Genomic DNA, 18,000 nt, shown 5'->3' with positions numbered 1-18,000 from the left:
TTTATCCTCCTTCGGTGCAAAACCAGTTGAAAACCCCTGAAAAGTATCAGTTGGTAGCAAATCACCTACTGTTGGAGATCTTAAGAGACACAATTTTATCAAGGTGTCTAGATGCAAAGTTCATGGTTAAATGAAGTTGGCCACCAATTCAGAGGTTATTGGCGCCAATTAAGAGAGCTTAGTTTCAGATGGAGGGCATTTAGTGGCATCTAAACAATCAATAGGAACTTAGTTCATTCAGTAAGAGTGAATTTGGCTGAGAAGTATGTCTGAGTCCAAGTGTGCATTAGCACTTGCGAGCTAATTGGAATCTTGGAGTCAGGGAGGAATATTGTGTTGAGTTTGTTTATTGCTTTCTGTCAGGGCCAATATACCAGCCTGAGATGCCAAACATCCCGCCGCCTTAAACCCTGTTATTCACCAGATGCACCCACACCAGATTTGATGAGTTTTATTTTCCCACGGAGGAATAAATGCAATATGAGAGCGGCTCTATAAAGTGATAACATCTAGAAGGATGTAAATGCATCAAGATGCTCTGTCATTTCTTATTCTCACACACGGTACGCTTTGAGTGTGCTGGCTGGAATGTTGTTGACCATCAAATAGCTACACCCATTAATCTTATGCCGGTGATCAGTGTCATAGTCATTTTTTTTTTTCTTTCTGGTAGATTTCATAAACCTAGATTCATGGAGTGTCCATCCTGTTTATTTGTTTTTATCACCATCTCGCCAGTAAATATGCCATTACGATAAGTATTTGAAATTAAAACCATCTACAGTGCTCAACACCTCTTTTGTAAAATTGCTGGGAGAAGCGAGAAAAAGGCAGGAAAAGATGGATGGATGAAAGAATCCGAGGTGGTCACTTAGAGCTCGGCTCACCAGCAGTGGCTCTCTGGGCACCTGTTTAACAAGCTCAAAGCCCTGCGGTTCTCATCAGGTCTTAGCCTGTTTCCAAAACTCCAGGTCTCAAGCTCTTGATCAAAACCTCAAACATTCAGGAATGATCCCTCATTTCCCTCTTCCTTACAATCAACAACACTATGGAATGGAGACATTCTAGTGTTCTTCACCTAAAGAAAAATCCAAGAAGGAAAAATCTCCCTATGTAGCATGTCATCCTTCACTCGGAATACCCTTGAGGAAAGCAGGCCCACCTTTTATCTCCACATAATGAGTCGGCTGTGTAACACCATGTGTAATATATAATAATGACTCTCAGGACAGCTACATCTGCTGACCTCTCTGGGGAGCTGAGTACAATTATTTACCCAGCCCAAAAAAAAAAAAAATCATTCACAGAGCAAATGCAATTTAGTACAGGAAAATAAGATGCAGCTTCCTCTGCCTTGTTTTCAATTATAGCTAAATGATCTAACCGGATTGTTAAGGAATGTTGTGTATACAGTTTTCCCAGTAGATTCGGGGGACTCGCGTTTATTATGATGTATTCTCGTTAAGTGTGTGCATGGATGTGTGACACTGATTGGACAATAATCAAACATTTGCATATCATGTCTCTATACTTACGTCAGACGCGTTTTTTTTTTTTTTATCTGGTCCTAATAAGTCATCATTTATAATCACTACTCACTTTGTATGCGAGGCGCATACTAATTACACTGACTGGGGTCAATTCATCAGGTCAACAAGAAATTGTAAAATTTTCTCAGCTCAAGATATGAGCCTGCTCAGACGGTGTTAACAATTGAAAAAAAATTGAGGTGGCGAGGCGTGTTGTTACGGCCAACATTTAGAAAAAGTGCAAAAAAGTGAGAGGGAGTTGTTGGGTTTGAATTAGTTGTGTGCGAGTAATATGTGGTGCTTGCTTAATGCCGCCAAAAGAATAGCACACAACGAGAAGAGGAAGACAAAGGAGGTCAGTTGAATTTGAATATGTTTTTTTTTTGAACCAGGTCCCTCGCTGGTGGGCTCTCTGAAGAAAGACTGGGCGTCTCCCAACAGCATCGCTCTTTCCTGGCAGCAACCCAAAGAAACGTTGCCCATTCTCGACTATGAGATCAAATACTATCAGAAGGTAACGTGTTGGTCCAGGTCCAGTGAAAATAAATAAATATAAATGCTTAATAACCAGGATCAGACAAATTGTCTTGGCTAGCTATTAAGAAAGTTTAGTTTTGTCTTATTTTTCTATCTTGTTTGTCGATCGAAATATTGTTTTCAGTCAAATAAAAGGGCTCCGATATTTCTTATTTATTTTTTACCGTGTCTAGAGAATAAGCATATGCCATATCTTAAGTGAGTATTCATAAAGGACTCAGCACAGCTGATACGGAAGCTGTTTTGAATTTCAATGAGCTCATTATGTTAAATGGAAAAATATTTTCTCTCTTTTTTTTGTGTGTGCATGCAACGTTGCCCATAAGATATTAATAGACATACAGCAGTGACACATCAACGGATATGCATCCTTTACATAAAACCTCTTTACCTTCTTTCCAACATAGGAACGAGAGCAGCAGAGTTATTCTTCAACAAGCACCAAGGATCCTAGTGTGATCATCACAGGCTTGAAACCAGCCACCTGGTACGTCTTCAGTGTCCGCACCCGCACGCCATCTGGATACAGCGCCCACGCCACCAGATATGAATACAAAACTACCGGAGATTGTAAGTTATCATATTGTTACCACCGTTCTAACATTTCGGGCAAATTGCTCGATATTGGTTTGGGTGCTCCTCACCTTGGTAGCATTCATCAAACCTGACACATCAGATGGTTTGTTTAATAAATCCATCAAACTGATTACCGTATTTTCCGGACTATAAGGCGCACCTAAAAACCTAAAAAAAATTCTAAAGCCGACCATGCGCCTTATAGTCCGGTGCGCCTTATATGTGGACCAAATTCCTAAATTTAAACTGGCCCGAAGCATTGTGTCATGAAATCAATCGTAAGTGGCCCGCTGAAGACTATGAATCATGAATCAAAAAGACTATGGATCATTATTTTGTGATTATAAAGTAATTAGTTGCGTCTGAAGTTGAAATAAAAAAGATAAAATGGAGAATGATTTGATTTGGATTAAAAATCTGACATGATGCATTAATGGTGCACCTTATAGTCCGGTGCGCCTTATAGTCCGGAAAATACGGTATATGTTCTTTGGGAACAGTTTTAAAGTTTGTTTGTTTTGGCTATTTTTTGCCTCAAAGATAATTCAGGTCTCAAAGTGTGACACTGTTATTGTTGCGCTGAAAATGTACACCGTTAGTGCACCTCTACAGGGACTCGTACTTTACATCTCGAGTCGTAATGCCAAATTTGTGTTTGTGCTTCTCCGGGGTCTGTGTGTACCTTTTTGCCTCGTTAGTGTCCCCGGTGGCCTTTTGCGTCTCAGCCAATAAGCTCGTAACCTCTCCTTTTTGTTCAGCTAGGATGTCTTTGTGATTGGTTCGAGTGTATTTCGACAACCGTTGATGTGTTTTTGTTGGATTTTTAACAAGAAAAGACATTTACCGGCCGACTTGTAGTTCAGTGTTTAATTCCTTTGCCTATTGTGGTCTGTTCAAGTTTAATTTAAAAAATTGTTTTGCTTCCACTGCTGCATCAATGCAGTTGTTAAAACTAGCAATAATAAACAATCAGTTGTATGCTTTTAAATCACAGAAACGACAAACAATATTAATATTGACTTCCATTTATAAGATTCCATTGTGGAGTTACTCATGAAGACAAAAAAAAAGGCTTGTTAATGTCAAGATATGCGCCGTTCCATCGATCGACAAATTGAATACAGTGGCCAAAGGTGTCTGACAATCCAGCCTTTATGTTTAGTGTATTTGAAATCGATATTTGTTTGTGTCTTTTTGAGACAACGCAACAGCTTTATTGCAGTTCTAATCATAAAACACAAAGGGTCCAGCTGCCCTTTTGTGCGAGGTCAGGTATTGTTGAGGGGTGATTTGGCACAAGAGCTCTCTCACCGTGGCTTTCTCTCCCATCCAAAGCTGCAGCGTGGGGTTTTATCTGTGGATCATACAGCGCTTGGCCAAGCCTTTGTACTTCCTGGCCTTTTATCTGAGAGCGAAAGCAGATTTGCCCCCCGCCGCTCTCTCTGTCTCTGTCAGCCCGTCTGTCAGTCAGCGACTCATACTTTTGTTTTTCCATCATTCGTTGTCACATCTACCTCTCCCTTTCAGCCGTATTTGTCTTTATCGCGCCGCTGTCATCCTGTTTCCTCATCCTTCACACCGCATCCTTCATTGTGTCCTCACCTCAATGTCATTGTCTTCTCACGCACACCTCATTATAGCTGCATCGGTCCGGCACGTCCTTTCTGGTGTGAAGAATATGTGAAGCGGTGACAGTAGCGTGGCGTGGGCACTTAGTCTCCCTCGGAGTGGTCAGTAATGGCTGTAATAGGGCAGCCTGGCTGAGTAGGGGGGGGGAGAGTGGCTGTCAGGTAATGAAAAGATTGCCGTTTTGACTCCAGGTTTACTCGACACACCTGCTACACTTGCTCATGATACTGTTGTACTCTGATTTTAGAAATGATGCAGATTTAAAAAGAAAAAAAAAGAATGTAGAGGGAACATTGTTGCAGTGAAATATAGAAAAATCATGATACTGTTGTGCTATCATTAAGAAATGATGCAGATTTAAAACGGGAAAAAAAGAAAAATAGAGGGAACATTGATGCAGTGAAATATAGAAAAATATAGAATACATAAATAAAGAAAAATGTTTACATTGTAAAAACAAAAAAAGCAAACTTTCATCCCAACATGATATTTAAATGAACAAATTTTTATGATGTATATTAAAAAAAAAAAAGTTCTTTCCTGTCTCTGGTGTATTCATTCTAAAAATAAAATATACCAGCAAATCAGAGCATTGTATTATGCACACGCACAAATAATTACGGAAGTTTATATTCCCCACTGTGAGACTAATACGCGATTTAGAACTTAAATAGTTGTCATCAACATCAATCTTGAAGTGCTAAATATCTTTGTTTAACATGCACTCACACAGATACTGTTTGAAAAAAATTCACATGGACTTCTCTCAAGTGGTGTGTGACCAAGCACCCCGATCTGCAATTCATATTCATTAAGCATGAAATATGATCGAAATAAGTTGGGTAATACCAATCATCTTTCAATTATCTGGCCTATGTCAGCCGCGTGACAAGACACAGAAAATGGGGAAAATCATGAATATCAAATGGCTCCAATTTAACCAAATGATTATGGACTAAATCACAATTTAATGAATGAATAATATTAATTAACCAGAATCAGGCAGGCCTACGAATCATTGCAGTAACAAGGCTGATGGAAAGCTTTTTGCATCACAAAGAACTGTTCAAACGTCTCTATATGGAGAAACGACGTGATCTATTTATGGCACCTTCAGGGAAAAGATCTATGATTCATTTTCATTGCCGTATTTTTGATGATGTATTTTTTTCTCTCTCTCCCTCCCTGTCATCCTGCCCAGCATTCCATTTCCTCTATTCACCTGCATCTTTATTTTACCTGTCGTATATATTTCCTACTTTCCTTCCTAACCTAAAATATGTCATCTCTAGCATCAGATCTGGCCTCCGACCAAGGTCAGGTTTTGGTCATCGTTACGGCGGCGGTGGGTGGCTTTACCCTTCTCGTCATCCTCACCCTCTTCCTCCTCATTACGGGAAGGTAAGATGACTTTACTGCCCCTGACTTCTATTTGTGCACCATATCGGCAGTGCTTTTTTTTTTAAGACTAGGCAATTGTGATGAATCCTTTCTTTTGCATCAAAATGCTAACATCCCAAAACATGAGCTCTGGTAAAAACTCGTGCATACTAATTTTATGTCAACATTAAATTGTCTTTGCTCCACTTTAGAATCTAAAATGAGTTTCATAAGAGTGTCTTTTTGCACAAATCATACATACACATTGTTGTCCACTTGAATAGGGTCATGGTAATGCTAACCTAAAATATGTATATGGCTTGGTTGTTGGCGGAGGCTAACATACAAATAACTTTTGAATTTATGCAAATTTTACTGGTTGAAAATAAAACCATGAGTTTTTTTCTATCAAATTTCCATTTTTTGATAGCCCTTGACTTTTCTGCTTTAACAACTATAAATATTTTTGTGGCACTTTTGTGAAATGATGACATCATCTTCAATGACAATAATGTTTATTCTAGCTGTGCGCAGTGACTCACCGCACATACAAAGTTATCTGTCAAAAATTCCCACCTAGCCGTGTATAACTGTCTGAGGTGCACTTTTTTATTGCAAGGGTGAACTCTGACTCCACCAGTTTAATGTGTGGCAGATGATTTCTTTATTGACATGAACAGATTGCATAACCATGGTTGACTGCACAGTCTTTACTAGTGTCATATGCAAGGAGATTTAATTCATAGCCCACTGTCACTATGACCTAAAACAATTTCTTTCTAGATTCTTAATATTGATAGTGAAATCAGTCCATCACTTCACAAAAAGAGATGTTTTAGGCTTGATGAGAGATTTCCTGGAAGCCGTTCTTTCTCATGCTTTGCCGGCTTGTCTTTTTCCTCCTCATTACACAAACACATACTGAGCAACAAACCACTTGATCACAATATGTAGTCCTCTCGCCCTGAGTAGGACGGACTTTGGGTGTTTTTTTAATGTACTTGAGCAGCTTGCGAACCATTAGAGTTTTCATGAGGCTCTTGTGGAAGGCAGGCTTTGCAAGGGAGGACATAAGAGGAACTGACATGAGAGGAGGTGGACCTTACTATTCTAAAAGCTTCCTGAAATTTGAATTTGCTGCTGTGCGTGATACAAGGAGCGGGCGGAAGCTTTTTCTGTACACTTCTGTCCTTGAATTGATACCAGGACGTCATTTTCGTCTTAAATTCTTGGGTGACCTCTGCTCTGATGACGTGACTGTTTGGGATGTTGAGGCAAGAGAGGAGTGGTTTGATTCGCTGTTATGCTTTGATTAGCGCTCTGGGCAAAGTGCTTTAATTGAAGTTCCTGTTTTCGAGTGCTTATGCAAATGTCAGTGTGTCCCACAAAAAAAAAAAAATCTCTTCTCATAACAAGTATTCATGTCCGTGGCGGCGTGTGCGGCCCGGACATGAAAGCCAGTCAGGGAGAGAGCGAAGCAGGCGGATAAAGGGGATCAGAGGAAAGGACTGGAAAGCACTGATAACGGTGTATGCCGCCATTTCTTTAATGAACAGCTTGACCCCATCAACAGAGGTCAACGACGACTTTCCAAATCGCCTTCTTATTCTTCTTGTCTGTGTCACCTGCCATGTTATCGCCGCTGTCCATCAGTGTCCGGGACCCCACAGACTTAACTCAGTCAAAGCACACGCTGGCAACCTGTGGCTCCGAGCACTCCTGACACCGCTTCTAATCTGGTCACCCGGATTATGTAAAAAAATGCACGGACACACTTGATCGCAGCTGTGACACTGCAGCTCTTCACCAAGAATGCTTAAAGCGGTCATCTTACACCCTTCACACTGCGTCGTCACTCCTTCACGTGATAAAAGTAACCAATCACAAATGGATTTCTACTTTTTGGGACATATTCATCCATTCAGACATTTCTCAATGGAGTTGTTCTGTCACTGTGAATTTAGCTTGCTAGTTTTTATCTTTAATCTTACACTGTGAGCAAAAAGCTAAATTGAAACTCCTGAACTTCTTTTCATGTTTGTGTTTTGCAGGTGTCAGTGGTACATCAAGGCCAAGATGACCTCCGAGGATAAGAGGAGGACCGATTATCAGACTGGACACGGTAGATAAATCAACAAACTCATTTAGTTGGACAGTCTTCATAATGTATATAGAACTATGTCTTGGCAATGTTATTGTGAGTTGTTTTTTTTAATCGCTAGTGAATCGCGTCACAATGTCACTGAAGTGAAGGTCAATGACAAATGCTTTGAACAAAAAAAGTGAAGCGTTGAGAGTCCCTGACACCACAACACAGCAAAAATGACATATCCGAGTACATGTCTTTCATTCAAACTAAATGGTGCTGAAGTTGTACCTAATAAAGCGACCAGTGAAGGTATAGTCGTGAACCTGTGTCTATTATCAGTACTCGAAATGGAGTGTAGCTTTGTGAGAGGAGGATGACGTCCCAAGGGGTTTACGGTTGTTGCTTCATGCATCAGAGACAACTGATAGCTATTGTTTTTTGTGATACTGTATCGATCACCTGAGGCGCAGCGCAGCTTGTGTCTGGCTTCCCTCCTGCAGGCAGTCAGGCTCTGCTAAAGATTTAGTGACTTGCTCAAGGACACTCATACAGCATGGAGGCTTGTATTAAACAAGGCTTAACGGGTTATTAAAGTTCAGTTATGCACTCAAGATGTTTCTAGATTTTATCAGATGATAATTTAGCAAGGATCATCTGTCTGCTTTCCTGGAGAGATTTTCAATGTGATTAATTTTTTTCCCCCCACTATGGAGTAGTAGTTTCTATTTTTAATTAAAGGCACTCAGGAGTTTAATTACAATTTTTTGAATGATGATCATCTCTGTTTAATTAATTTCACCCTTCAACTTGATCAACATATTAAAGAGCTTCATACTACTTTTTGGCATTCAAACTCTGCAGTTCCTTACCCTGGGATTAAGACCTATGTGGATCCCGACACTTACGAAGACCCCGCGCAGGCCGTCCATGAGTTTACCAAGGAGATCGACCCATGTCGGATCCGTATCGAGAGAGTGATCGGAGCCGGTATGCAAACATGCACACTCTTGCTGTCGTATCTTATTCTTGAATCACATTTGGTCTGTCAGTGATGATCTTGTAGTACACATAATTATTAAGAATCCCCACATGGCCCATAAGATTTGCAATACTATTTTTTTGTGCACACAAGTAAATGTGGCATTCAAGATTTACAGAGAAAAATAAAGTATGTCTTTATTTTTGGGGAAAGAGACATAACTTGAGCTACTGTGAGGCAATCATTCAGCTGAGTGGAAACTACAACACTGCCCCCAGGTGGAGCTAAAATGTATCTTTTGGTACTGGAACGTGATTAACGCCTGCATTGTTTCCCCACCTTTACCGAGACTAGTCACACATTTTTATGTTGGAGGAAAAAAACACATGAAATACCACAAGTGAATACAAAGCTAAATTAAGTTCCCCTCGTTCATTTAATGAAAGATAATTTATATTGTTCTGCCTATATGTCAATAGATAAACCAATCTATAGCTGTATTAATGAAGGATAATTTTCATAAGAATTAAGTTCAATTGTATTACTCCAGGTGAGTTTGGAGAGGTGTGCAGCGGCCGTCTGAGAACACCAGGCAAGAAGGAGATTGCTGTGGCAATAAAGACACTGAAAGGTGGCTATGTGGAGCGTCAGAGGCGGGATTTCCTACGCGAGGCTTCCATCATGGGGCAGTTTGATCACCCCAACATCATCAGGCTGGAGGGTGTCGTCACAAAAAGTAAGAAATTGATGATATCATCATTTCCTCTTCTGTTACCAGCTCAAAATCATCAGTTGTGAAGACAATGAATTCTGTGCAGACTATTTTTACACGACAGTTAAATCATCTGTATGTTGTTTTGTTCTGGTCCTGACATTTATAGCCATGTGTTGTCTGCAAGTCTGTTAATGTAATGTGAACATTATACCTTGATTATCCCCTGATGCGCGCGCGAGTGTGTACGGCCAAGTGTCATTTTTACAGAGGGGCAAGTTTTATGCATGCAAAGTGAGTGTGTGTATGCAAGAAGCGTTGACTTGTTAAGGACCTCTGTTTTACGGGGCTCACCCAGCACAACATATGGTTGTTTTTACACAGGCTGTATAAACTGAGACCACTTTCTGAATATAAATATGTTCCTGCCTTGGAGACCTTTTGACCCTCACCATGAAAAATGTCTTACACTCAGGCGCAATTTGTGCTTGGCTGTATGATTCATCTGCCAAAGCCTTTTATGAAAGTATCCCTTTTTCCATCTGTCTGTCTCACGTCCTCCCTCCATCGTTCAGTCCCTCCATCTGGTGTTGTTCTTTGGAGACTAATTATGGCGAGTATTGTGCTGTGACTGACAGACATACCTGCACTGAAATAACGGGTGACACATTACACGGCAGTAAACAGGTGCATTTGTTGTCTTTTTTTTTTTTTGCCGCTCATGAACTATATTGCAGAACTTCTATGGTCCAGATCCTGCTAATTAGTCTGCTGAGCCAAAGTTGACAACACAGATTCAATGTTTGCTATTCCTTCACAGGTGGACTCTTAACTTATTTTTGGAACTTTGCAAAGTTAAAGATGAAGAGTATTTTGCGCTTGTGCGTTTGCAGGCAGGCCTGTGATGATTGTGGTGGAGTATATGGAAAATGGATCACTGGACTCATTTTTGAGGGTAAGTGTTTTATTGCGAGAGCTTGTGTGTGTACTCCTAATGTCGCACTAATGCATTTTGTCAATCAAAAGATTTAATATTTCATATTTATTGCTTTTAACAGTTAGCAGACTGGTTTATTTGCAAGTAAAATTATTTTATTTGTTTGTTCACATTGGATATGTTTGCCCCACTCCAAAATGTGCCTTTTTTTTTTTTTTTTTTTTTTTACACTATAAGTAAATATTGCCAATCCTGTCCCAATGAGAGAACCAGGTTGTTGTTTTTTTTGTTTTTCAAAAGTGACATGCCCATTATGCTACTATGCTAATGTTATGTAGATTTCTATCCTGGCAGATGTCTGTTGAGTGCCACTGTTGTTCATCTCTGTATTAAGCCAACGTAGCTAAAATGAAGCACAATGTGGCAAATAGTCTAATTTTACTCTACATTAAGTAATGTATTTTTTTTCTCATTTGCCATTTGCTCACTTCTGTGTGTTCTCTCCTTTCCCTGTCAGCAACACGATGGTCACTTCACTGTCATCCAGTTGGTTGGCATGCTGCGTGGCATCGCCTCAGGAATGATGTACCTGTCAGACATGGGCTACGTTCATCGAGACCTGGCAGCTCGAAACATCTTGGTCAACAGCAACCTGGTGTGTAAAGTGTCCGATTTTGGTCTGTCCCGAATCCTGGAGGACGATCCCGAGGCTGCGTACACCACCACGGTACACCAAAACGGTCGTATGCACAAGTGAATTGGTTTGAGTGTGCGTTCATTTATATTTGTTTGTGAAAGCAGGGTGGAAAGATACCAATCCGATGGACCGCTCCAGAAGCTATCTCATACCGAAAGTTCTCCTCAGCCAGTGATGCGTGGAGTTATGGCATTGTCATGTGGGAAGTGATGTCCTATGGGGAGCGGCCATATTGGGAGATGTCTAATCAGGACGTAAGTAGCCTCTCGTTTGTGGTTCTTACTAAAAACACGAGATAATTATTGTATGAAAGGTCCATTCCGGGACTCAGGTTGACGTCAAATTTAGTTCTGGGTTCAAATTGTGGCCTTTTTGTGTCGAGTGCAATTGGCAGGATCAGTCTACGGTGTACCTTGCCTCTCATTCGACCCTAAAGAGGACGAATGGTCTAGAAAATGGATGGATGGAAGTTAAAAATATGCTGACACTTCATTTGATGACCGTTTAAGATTGTGTGTGTGTCTTCAGAGAGCAATTTTCCACAAATTTTCCATTAGTTCTCTCTCATTAAATATTGCTGGCACAGCTTGAGGAAGGTGGGCGGCAAAAAATGGACCATGAGATATTCACCAAGCGTCTGTCGTGAACTGTCAGCTGAAGAGAAAGTGTAAAGGTCAAAGATATATCAGACTTTGATCCAGTTGAGGGGAAGTTTAAAGCTGTGGCTTCAGTGTGCCTGAGTGACCCGCTGATTCGGGAGCTGTGGTGAGGGATCGGAAAGGCCTTGGAAGCATATCCATCACTCACGCAGATGAATGTGAAAGCGGCACACATAATCCCCGTAGTCCCTCTCTCACACACACACACACACACATGCATTCGCTTACAGTATACACACACACACGCCTTACTGGCCGTAGGGTTCAGGGAGGATTTGTGTTGTTTGAGAATTGCTTCAAAGTGCAACCTGCAGAATCAACTTGTCCATCTTCTCCAGGTCATGCTCTTATCAAATCTCCTTTTATGCACTGCAAATATAGTCTGAAAATCAATTTTCTGGGTACATATACACGATGTACATACACTACTAGCTTTTCTCTAAAAACAAGCTGAATTGCAAAATTCACTACGTAGCACGAGTTAAGCACTTTAAGCAACGGATATTTGAACGCACACTGTGCAGCAACACATGTAGACAGACAGTTTGAAAATCCTCACTGGCACATAGTCTTTATATTGTAACTGTTTCATTTTAATTTTATTACAATATATGTAATCCTTTGCCTCTGCCCAGGTGATTCTGTCTATCGAGGAGGGCTATCGGCTTCCTGCACCAATGGGCTGCCCTGTGGCACTCCACCAACTGATGCTGCACTGCTGGCAAACAGAAAGAAGTCATCGGCCCAGATTTGCAGACGTCGTCTCCTTCTTGGATAAACTCATCCGCAATCCCAGTAGTTTATTGCCGCTAGTGGAAGACTTTCAGAGGTAGGTACTCTGTGAATTGTTGCTCTCCGGTCATTTTTTATGCTATTTTATGTCTGTACGATGACCTTGAGTGCCTTGGAAGGCGTCTTATAAAATGTGTTATTATTATTATTATTATTATTATTATTATTATTATTATTGTGTAACCTTGGCAACTGACTTGGAGCATTTTGTTTACATTGAGTACTGGGAAAGGGGCTACCAAAGAGTCCAATAATTAGTTTGATACATGAGTTGAGATTTTACCTTGTGGATGGACTATGATGATAATATGATTCCAAGAATCCTAACAGTGAGACTCCCAGAGCACGTTTCTGAGCGATGAAATCTGTCACGCTGGGAAATTAATTATGTTCCAAATCCAAGATGCTGATAAAAAGGCTGTCTGTATCTGATCGCAGTATGTTTCTGATTATGTCAGTCTACCGGAGTCTCCCGTGGAGGAAATGGACTACCCACTGTTCATCTCTATTGGTGACTGGCTGGACTCCATCAAAATGAGTCAGTACAAAAGCAACTTCATGGCAGCGGGCTACAACACGTTGGATTCTGTAGCCAGGATGAATATCGAGTGAGTAACCAAGACAAAATGTTATGACGGGAATTGTTAGCTGTGCTTCAACTGTAGTTAATTATAAAAAGTTTCTCAAAAATGGGTCTATGACGGTGCCTCGTTACTTCTACCCCTAGAGATGTGAGGCGCATCGGGGTGGATCTGATCGGCCACCAGCGGCGGATCATCAGCAGCGTACAGACCCTCCATTTGCAGCTACTACACGAACAGGAGAAAGGCTTCCACGTATGAGGTCGTCCTTTCACACGGCCTGGGACGGACACATGGACGGAGCAGATGGCAGGGAAGTCTAGACTGACAGAGAGACACTTCACAGCCTGTGCCTGAGTCTTATTCCCTTAGACGCTCTGTAGGAAGGACGTCATTGGACTTGTCAGACTGCCCTCCCAGGCTGGTAGTTATGGACCGGACTCTTTTTCTACTACACACCCCTTACCCGGTATACCTGGTCTGGTCTGGCCTATTTTTTGACCGTCCAGTAGTTTGGCCTGAGCCGTCACTTAGAGGAATGTAATGCCTTGTTACAGCTGCGGTATTTTCTGTGTGAAGGTAAATAATCTTAGATATGTAGATTTATGGACATAATCTACTGAATCTTTGGATTTTTCTTTTCTTGGTCATGTAGCTGCTCCTCTGTGTGCAAAATATGTTTCTACCCTCAGCATAAAAAATAAATAAAAATACCCTCACCACTTTTCATTTTGTAATATGATCAGTTATCACAAAGTAATGTGCATTACTTGACTTTCTCTTCAGAGAGTCGAGTACATTAATACTTGAAGTGGTGAGAAGCAAGTCAAGGAGATTTCTTGAATGTTAAAATGTATAGAAAGCTAATCAGTAATTATTATCATGACCTTATATTATATATGTGTGCAGATCTATATGTCAAAGTAAATCTGAATCTTATTTCAAATGGTATTTATTTATATCAGATTAGCAATAATCACCTCAGTGTCTCGCAAAAGAGATGACAAATTGTGCAATGGGAGACTAACAAACACGGAGCCTCCAGACCGATTTTAGTGCCACGTATCCGGCTCGCTAAACTGGACCGGTTGCCTTCGCATGAAAAAAGTCAAAATTATTTGCAATGTGGCTCACCGCTGTCTTAACAAAAGAATGTTCACATAACTCATAAATAAAGTATATTATTTCCTATTAACAAATATATATATATATACACAACATAGACTTTTATGGTTCTTCAGACTTATGAGAAATACTTTTAGTTAAAGATATTTATTTGCACACACGGGAGTAATGGCAGCCACTGTGTGCTTACTTTGTGATCATGTAAAGGTTGTGGAATTTGTGGCAGTAGGGTAACCAAGTGTACATAAAAGTAGTCTGAAATGAAAACCTTTGGATCCGCAGTAGTTGATGTCACGTCGTCAGATGTTTACCATTGAAATTATTTATCTTCATTCCGGTAAACAGGCGGTGGTATGGAATATAACTATTAAATATGAATATAAAGAAGCCTTTTCGGTGGGGATCACGAAAGTCAGAGAGACTGGCAGCTTTTCAAAATTAAGTTAGCAGAGAGCGCACGAACGTTAACAGCAGCATCTTCATTTATCTTGTCTGACTAGCAACGGTCCCATGCGCACACATGTATGCCTTACAGTCTCTTCACATTTTAGCAAATATGTTTCAGTGGCATCCGAGGACTTATCCCTTCAATGAAGTTATAGATTATAGATAAGAGTGCGCTTCAGTTACACAGTACATGACACGCACTCTCACTGGGACAAACCCTTCGACAGTCAAACGGAAAATATCAGATGCTGTTTGTTAAGCATGTTCTACTGCTGAGCAATGTTAGAACGTTCTTTTGTACAAAGTACAAGTATACTAATGATTACAATTCTTGTATTTTATTTTTTTATAATTTCCAAAGAGATGTTGTAGATCTTGCACACTGTAAGAGGCAGTTAACTGCGGATATTTATTTGCAGAATAAATCTGAAAAGCTCTGCAGTTTGGCTGTTTGTTTTTTATGGCAGATGAAAACAGGTTGAAGAAAAGTTGTTGTTTTTTTTTAATATATTGTTGTCGGTACTGTAAATTAGTGATGGACTAATGAAGCTTCATGAAGCATTTGTGGTAGTCTTGGCCAGTGCAATGGAAATGTATTCCATTTATTTCATTCCCACTCCATCTTAAAACCACAAGTGCCTTCTAGAGGAGTCAGAAAATGTCTCAAGTGCGTCAATCAGACTTATTTGTCCATCACTACTGTTTATTTACTTCGGTGATTAAAAAGAGTACCCAAGTGCCAGTCAGCCAAGAGATGGAGCTGTTACACCACCGATCATCTCCAAAGTTGATCCCTTGAAAAGTTAAAATCCTTCATAACAAATCCTAGCCTTGGGTTGGCAATACTATTTATATATAAATTAAACGGGACGGGCAAGAACACAAAGAGGTCTTGATTCAGAGCAAACCAGGCTAAAGATCAATAGCAGCAGCTGTTGTTGTTGTGGCTGTTGTCAAGCAGGCCATCGCATTACACTAATGAATCAAATTCATCAGGAAGAAAGGCCTGGGAAGATGCGCACCACCATGATCAGGTCACCGAGTGGCTTGCAGATCTTAATTCGTTCTAATAGGATTAGCTCTTGCAAGCTGGGAAGCACAGGCAGCATCTCAGCATGTTGTAGTATTCACTCCAAAACGTGTTTGTTCGCCTCAGGTTGCGATTCTTATTTTTTCCATGATAATCAGATCATTAATGGGGTGATGTGTAGTATTTCAAAAGTGTAGCTTCAATTGGGTTAAATGGGGCTGCTGGATAAACTGTCAGGCTGGCTGGGCCTGAAGAAGAAGGAAGTCAATGTTTTATGTTTGGGACTGGACAACAGCGGCAAAACTACCATCATCAACCAATTGAAACCAGCTAACGTAAGTACTCGTTACTGATTAGAACTTTTTGGAACTAAAAGGGCAGCGGCAAAAGTTAGCTCTATCGTGCAATTTTTTTGCAGTTGTTCATTGATTGCTTGTTTTCAGCGTTCGAATTGCTTAGGCCCATTTTCAGAGGAGTGGAAACATGTTAGTCAGGTAAAGCCCTTCATACTTGGAAAATTATATTTCCATGTTGACATACTTGTCATTACTTTTCTGTTTTGTGTGTGAATACAGACACCGGGACAAGACATAGTTCCAACAATTGGCTTCAACATTGAAAAGTTCAAGAGTTCAAGGTACAGTTTTGAATGCATAAGAATTCTTTTTTTTTAAACTATTTTATAACTATAATTTCTGTATGATTTCGATTGTATGTTTTCTCGCTCTTGTGCTGTCTTTCTCTGCACGAGCAGCCTTTCCTTCACAGTATTCGACATGTCTGGCCAAAGCAAATACAGAAATCTGTGGGAGCACTATTATAAGTACGCACACAGCCTTGTTAATTTCTTAGAATCATGACAAAATATTGATAAAGTCCGTACTCGTTTCTTTTTCAGAGAAAGCCACGCCATCATTTTTGTTATAGATAGCAGTGACAAATTGAGAATGGTTGTTGCCAAAGAGGAGCTCGATACCCTTCTCAACCACGGAGGTATGGTTAAAAGATCCCACCTGCGTGCTTTAACTAATTTTCACCATCTTACCACGCAGATATTTGCAGCAAAAAAGTACCCGTGTTGTTCTTCGCAAACAAGATGGATCTCCGTGACGCCATGTCGTCCGTCAAGGTTTCCCAGACGTTGTGTTTGGAGAATATCAAAGACAAACCTTGGCACATCTGGTAATACTTTACTTTTAATGCCGCTCATGATTATTAGATTCATGTTTTTAAAGGAAACACACTTGAGCAATCTGGTTGAATTTAAGTGGCAGCGGCAGCAGCATAGACTTGAACCCGGGTGACTCTTTTCTACACGTTTGTTTGTCACCTTGTTTACTCATTAGACAGATGGAAGGCAGATGGATGAAGAGCTTGGTTTAAATGCTCAAGTTGTGAATGTTAACGTGCACTATGAGGTGATTAAATCCTCAACCTGTTCTTTTCGTCTCTCAGTGCTAGCAATGCTATCGAAGGAGATGGCCTGCAGGAGGGGATGGACTGGCTCCAAGGTAACGCGTGTGCACAATTATGTTTGTTCATTTCAGTGTGTCCTGGCAACTATTCTTATTTAGACTTGTATTTTTTTTTTCCGTACTCGTAGAACAAATTGCACAGTAAGTATAATCACGATTTTGTATGTTACGTGATTGTTTTAATAGTTTTGTGTTGTGTGCTTTGACAGTAAAGACAAAAATAACTATATATACCATAGTGGGATATTATTTATTTAATATTCCCATTCAGTTTGTACATTTTAATTAGAATGAAGGTTTTCAAAAAGCTTAACATGGCTTTTTTTTTTTTTTTTTATCTTTAACTAGGTCATATCAAAACCATGACCAAGTGAATGAATGAAATACCTGTGGAGACGGACAGTTGGATACTCAACCTTTAATTTGGAATTATATTGATGCAGCTCTTGCAACGTTTTCAATTCATGCCATGACAATTTTCAGTGAACAGTATAATTTGTACAAAAGAATTTTGCTTAGGCTGACGTCAGCATTTTTTTAAATCCACCCATCAATTTTCTGTACCGCTTGTCAAACGTAAACATGTTATAGTATGTATCAATAAAAAAATGACACCAAAGACTCTTATAATACAACAACAATATCAGTACCATCTTAGTATTTACAAAAATAACCTTTTTAATTCATGCATTTTTACATATTTTTCCTTACGCACAATATTGTTGATGAAGGAAAAATAAATAAAAGCCTGCTAATGTATTTTTAAGATTACATTCTTTTTTTTTTCCATGTACTAGGTCCTTTAACAAAACAGCTTTGAATTTCA

General features: G+C 40.0%; 2 protein-coding genes across 3 annotated transcripts in view; both read left to right on the top strand.

Annotated features, from left to right (window-relative positions):
• epha6 (eph receptor A6) overlaps positions 1-15,110 on the top strand; it is a 68,886-nt gene extending 53,776 nt beyond the window's left edge. The window contains exons 6-17 of the mRNA XM_037280938.1: positions 1,922-2,043; positions 2,474-2,636; positions 5,564-5,672; positions 7,703-7,773; positions 8,602-8,727; positions 9,270-9,455; positions 10,325-10,386; positions 10,886-11,095; positions 11,170-11,319; positions 12,360-12,553; positions 12,975-13,124; positions 13,244-15,110. Coding sequence (XP_037136833.1) covers positions 1,922-2,043; positions 2,474-2,636; positions 5,564-5,672; positions 7,703-7,773; positions 8,602-8,727; positions 9,270-9,455; positions 10,325-10,386; positions 10,886-11,095; positions 11,170-11,319; positions 12,360-12,553; positions 12,975-13,124; positions 13,244-13,358 — 1,658 coding nt within the window. The 3' untranslated portion in view covers positions 13,359-15,110. The remainder of the gene's footprint in view (positions 1-1,921; positions 2,044-2,473; positions 2,637-5,563; positions 5,673-7,702; positions 7,774-8,601; positions 8,728-9,269; positions 9,456-10,324; positions 10,387-10,885; positions 11,096-11,169; positions 11,320-12,359; positions 12,554-12,974; positions 13,125-13,243) is intronic.
• Positions 15,111-15,180: 70 nt separating this feature from the next.
• LOC119115308 (ADP-ribosylation factor-like protein 6) lies at positions 15,181-17,910 on the top strand. Of its 2 annotated transcripts, XM_037239705.1 has the most exons (9): positions 15,181-16,034; positions 16,143-16,193; positions 16,275-16,336; positions 16,454-16,522; positions 16,598-16,692; positions 16,752-16,881; positions 17,155-17,210; positions 17,303-17,315; positions 17,523-17,904. In XM_037239705.1, the coding sequence occupies exons 1-9, from the start codon at positions 15,912-15,914 to the stop codon at positions 17,554-17,556; spliced, it is 633 nt and encodes a 210-aa protein (XP_037095600.1). In that variant the 5' UTR covers positions 15,181-15,911; the 3' UTR covers positions 17,557-17,904. The 2 variants fall into 2 exon arrangements, with proteins under 2 accessions (XP_037095600.1, XP_037095601.1); XM_037239706.1 differs by lacking the exon at positions 17,303-17,315 and having other exon boundaries at positions 17,523-17,910.
• The last annotated feature ends 90 nt before the right edge of the window (positions 17,911-18,000 follow it).

Source organism: Syngnathus acus, chromosome 21 (genome assembly GCF_901709675.1).
Source record: "Syngnathus acus chromosome 21, fSynAcu1.2, whole genome shotgun sequence".
Lineage (NCBI taxonomy): Eukaryota > Metazoa > Chordata > Actinopteri > Syngnathiformes > Syngnathidae > Syngnathus > Syngnathus acus.
The sequence above is the reverse complement of the archived record's forward strand: the minus strand, read 5'-3'. Positions and strand labels throughout refer to the sequence as shown.

Excerpts from the sequence above, each read along its gene's own strand:
- LOC119115308 (XM_037239705.1), top strand. The coding sequence starts at position 15,912 with ATGGGGCTGCTGGATAAACTGTCAGGCTGGCTGGGCCTGAAGAAGAAG. Across the intron at positions 16,035-16,142 it reads ACCAATTGAAACCAGCTAAC|CGTTCGAATTGCTTAGGCCC; the intron begins GTAAGTACTCGT and ends GCTTGTTTTCAG. Across the intron at positions 16,882-17,154 it reads GACAAACCTTGGCACATCTG|TGCTAGCAATGCTATCGAAG; the intron begins GTAATACTTTAC and ends TTCGTCTCTCAG.